Source organism: Trichinella spiralis (assembly GCF_000181795.1).
Source record: "Trichinella spiralis strain ISS 195 chromosome Unknown Scfld5578, whole genome shotgun sequence".
NCBI lineage: Eukaryota > Metazoa > Nematoda > Enoplea > Trichinellida > Trichinellidae > Trichinella > Trichinella spiralis.
This window is the reverse complement of record NW_003532517.1, coordinates 1-1,089: the sequence shown is the minus strand read 5'-3', so window position 1 is coordinate 1,089 and position 1,089 is coordinate 1. Positions and strand designations below refer to the sequence as shown.

At 35.4% G+C, this 1,089-nt stretch overlaps 1 protein-coding gene across 1 annotated transcript; it reads left to right on the top strand.

The window, feature by feature from the left end:
- The first annotated feature begins 229 nt into the window (after positions 1-229).
- Tsp_15064 (histone H2A) lies at positions 230-625 on the top strand. Its single transcript, XM_003366695.1, has one exon. The coding sequence runs from the start codon at positions 230-232 to the stop codon at positions 623-625; it is 396 nt and encodes a 131-aa protein (XP_003366743.1).
- Positions 626-1,089: the final 464 nt, after the last annotated feature.

The following is a 1,089-nucleotide window of genomic DNA, read 5'->3' as shown; positions in this document are numbered from 1 at the left end:
GAAATTTCTAAAATGAGAATTTTTATACTGAAACCAAGGGGAAACTAGCCAATAGCGTTTCTCAGTAACCAGATTTTAAATTGATGCGCGATAGCCAATAGTATTTAGCGAAAATTGTTTCAATTTGCACTTTGACCTAATTCTTGATTTCCAAAGTATTTAAACGGAATTTCAGGGGAAACGTTCATTGTTGAAAGTTTTTAGTTTGCCTGGTGTTTGTCAATTGAAGATGTCTGGTCGCGTGAAAGGTGGAAAAGTTAAAGGAAAAGCAAAGACTCGATCTAGTCGAGCTGGACTCCAGTTCCCTGTTGGTCGCATTCATCGTCTTTTGAAAAAGGGAAATTACGCTGAGCGTATTGGTGCTGGAGGTCCTGTCTATCTTGCCGCTGTCATGGAATACTTGTCCGCTGAAGTACTCGAATTGGCTGGAAACGCCGCCCGTGATAACAAGAAGACTCGAATCACTCCACGGCATATACAGTTGGCAATACGAAATGATGAAGAGTTGAGCGAGTTCCTCCGGGGTGTAACTATTGCTCAAGGTGGTGTTCTTCCGAACATCAATGCAAATCTTTTTCCAAGGAAAGCTGAAGATCTGTCAAAAGAGACTAAATCATCACCTTAGATTGTACTTTTTTTTTTCAAACCCAACGGTCCTTTTTAGGGCCAAAATTTTTTGTATCATGTACTTTTATAGTGCCATTTTTTTAAAGTATCTTGTTACAGAGTTTATTTTAAATTATTTTTCATTTTATATTTATCACATGACGTTGTTCATTTCGTTAAAATGAGAATAGAATTTATTTTGTAAACGTAGCAGGATGACGTGCAGCACATGGTGATTGAATCATTAATGTTAAAAGTTAAAAATTGTATAAAACGTTGGAAAACAGGAAGTGAAAAAAGTGAAAATATTTTACTGTAATTTACTGCCGAAAGTACAATTTACTAATCAGCCATCTTCATCACTTGCGATTACATCCAGAATTTAAAAAAAGTGCTAAATAGCATATTACCATCCTCTCATATTTTATACTATATTATATTTATTTTTTACTTATCAACTAAAAGTGATGTGGGTCAGTAACC

Excerpts from the sequence above, each read along its gene's own strand:
- Tsp_15064 (XM_003366695.1), top strand. The coding sequence starts at position 230 with ATGTCTGGTCGCGTGAAAGGTGGAAAAGTTAAAGGAAAAGCAAAGACT.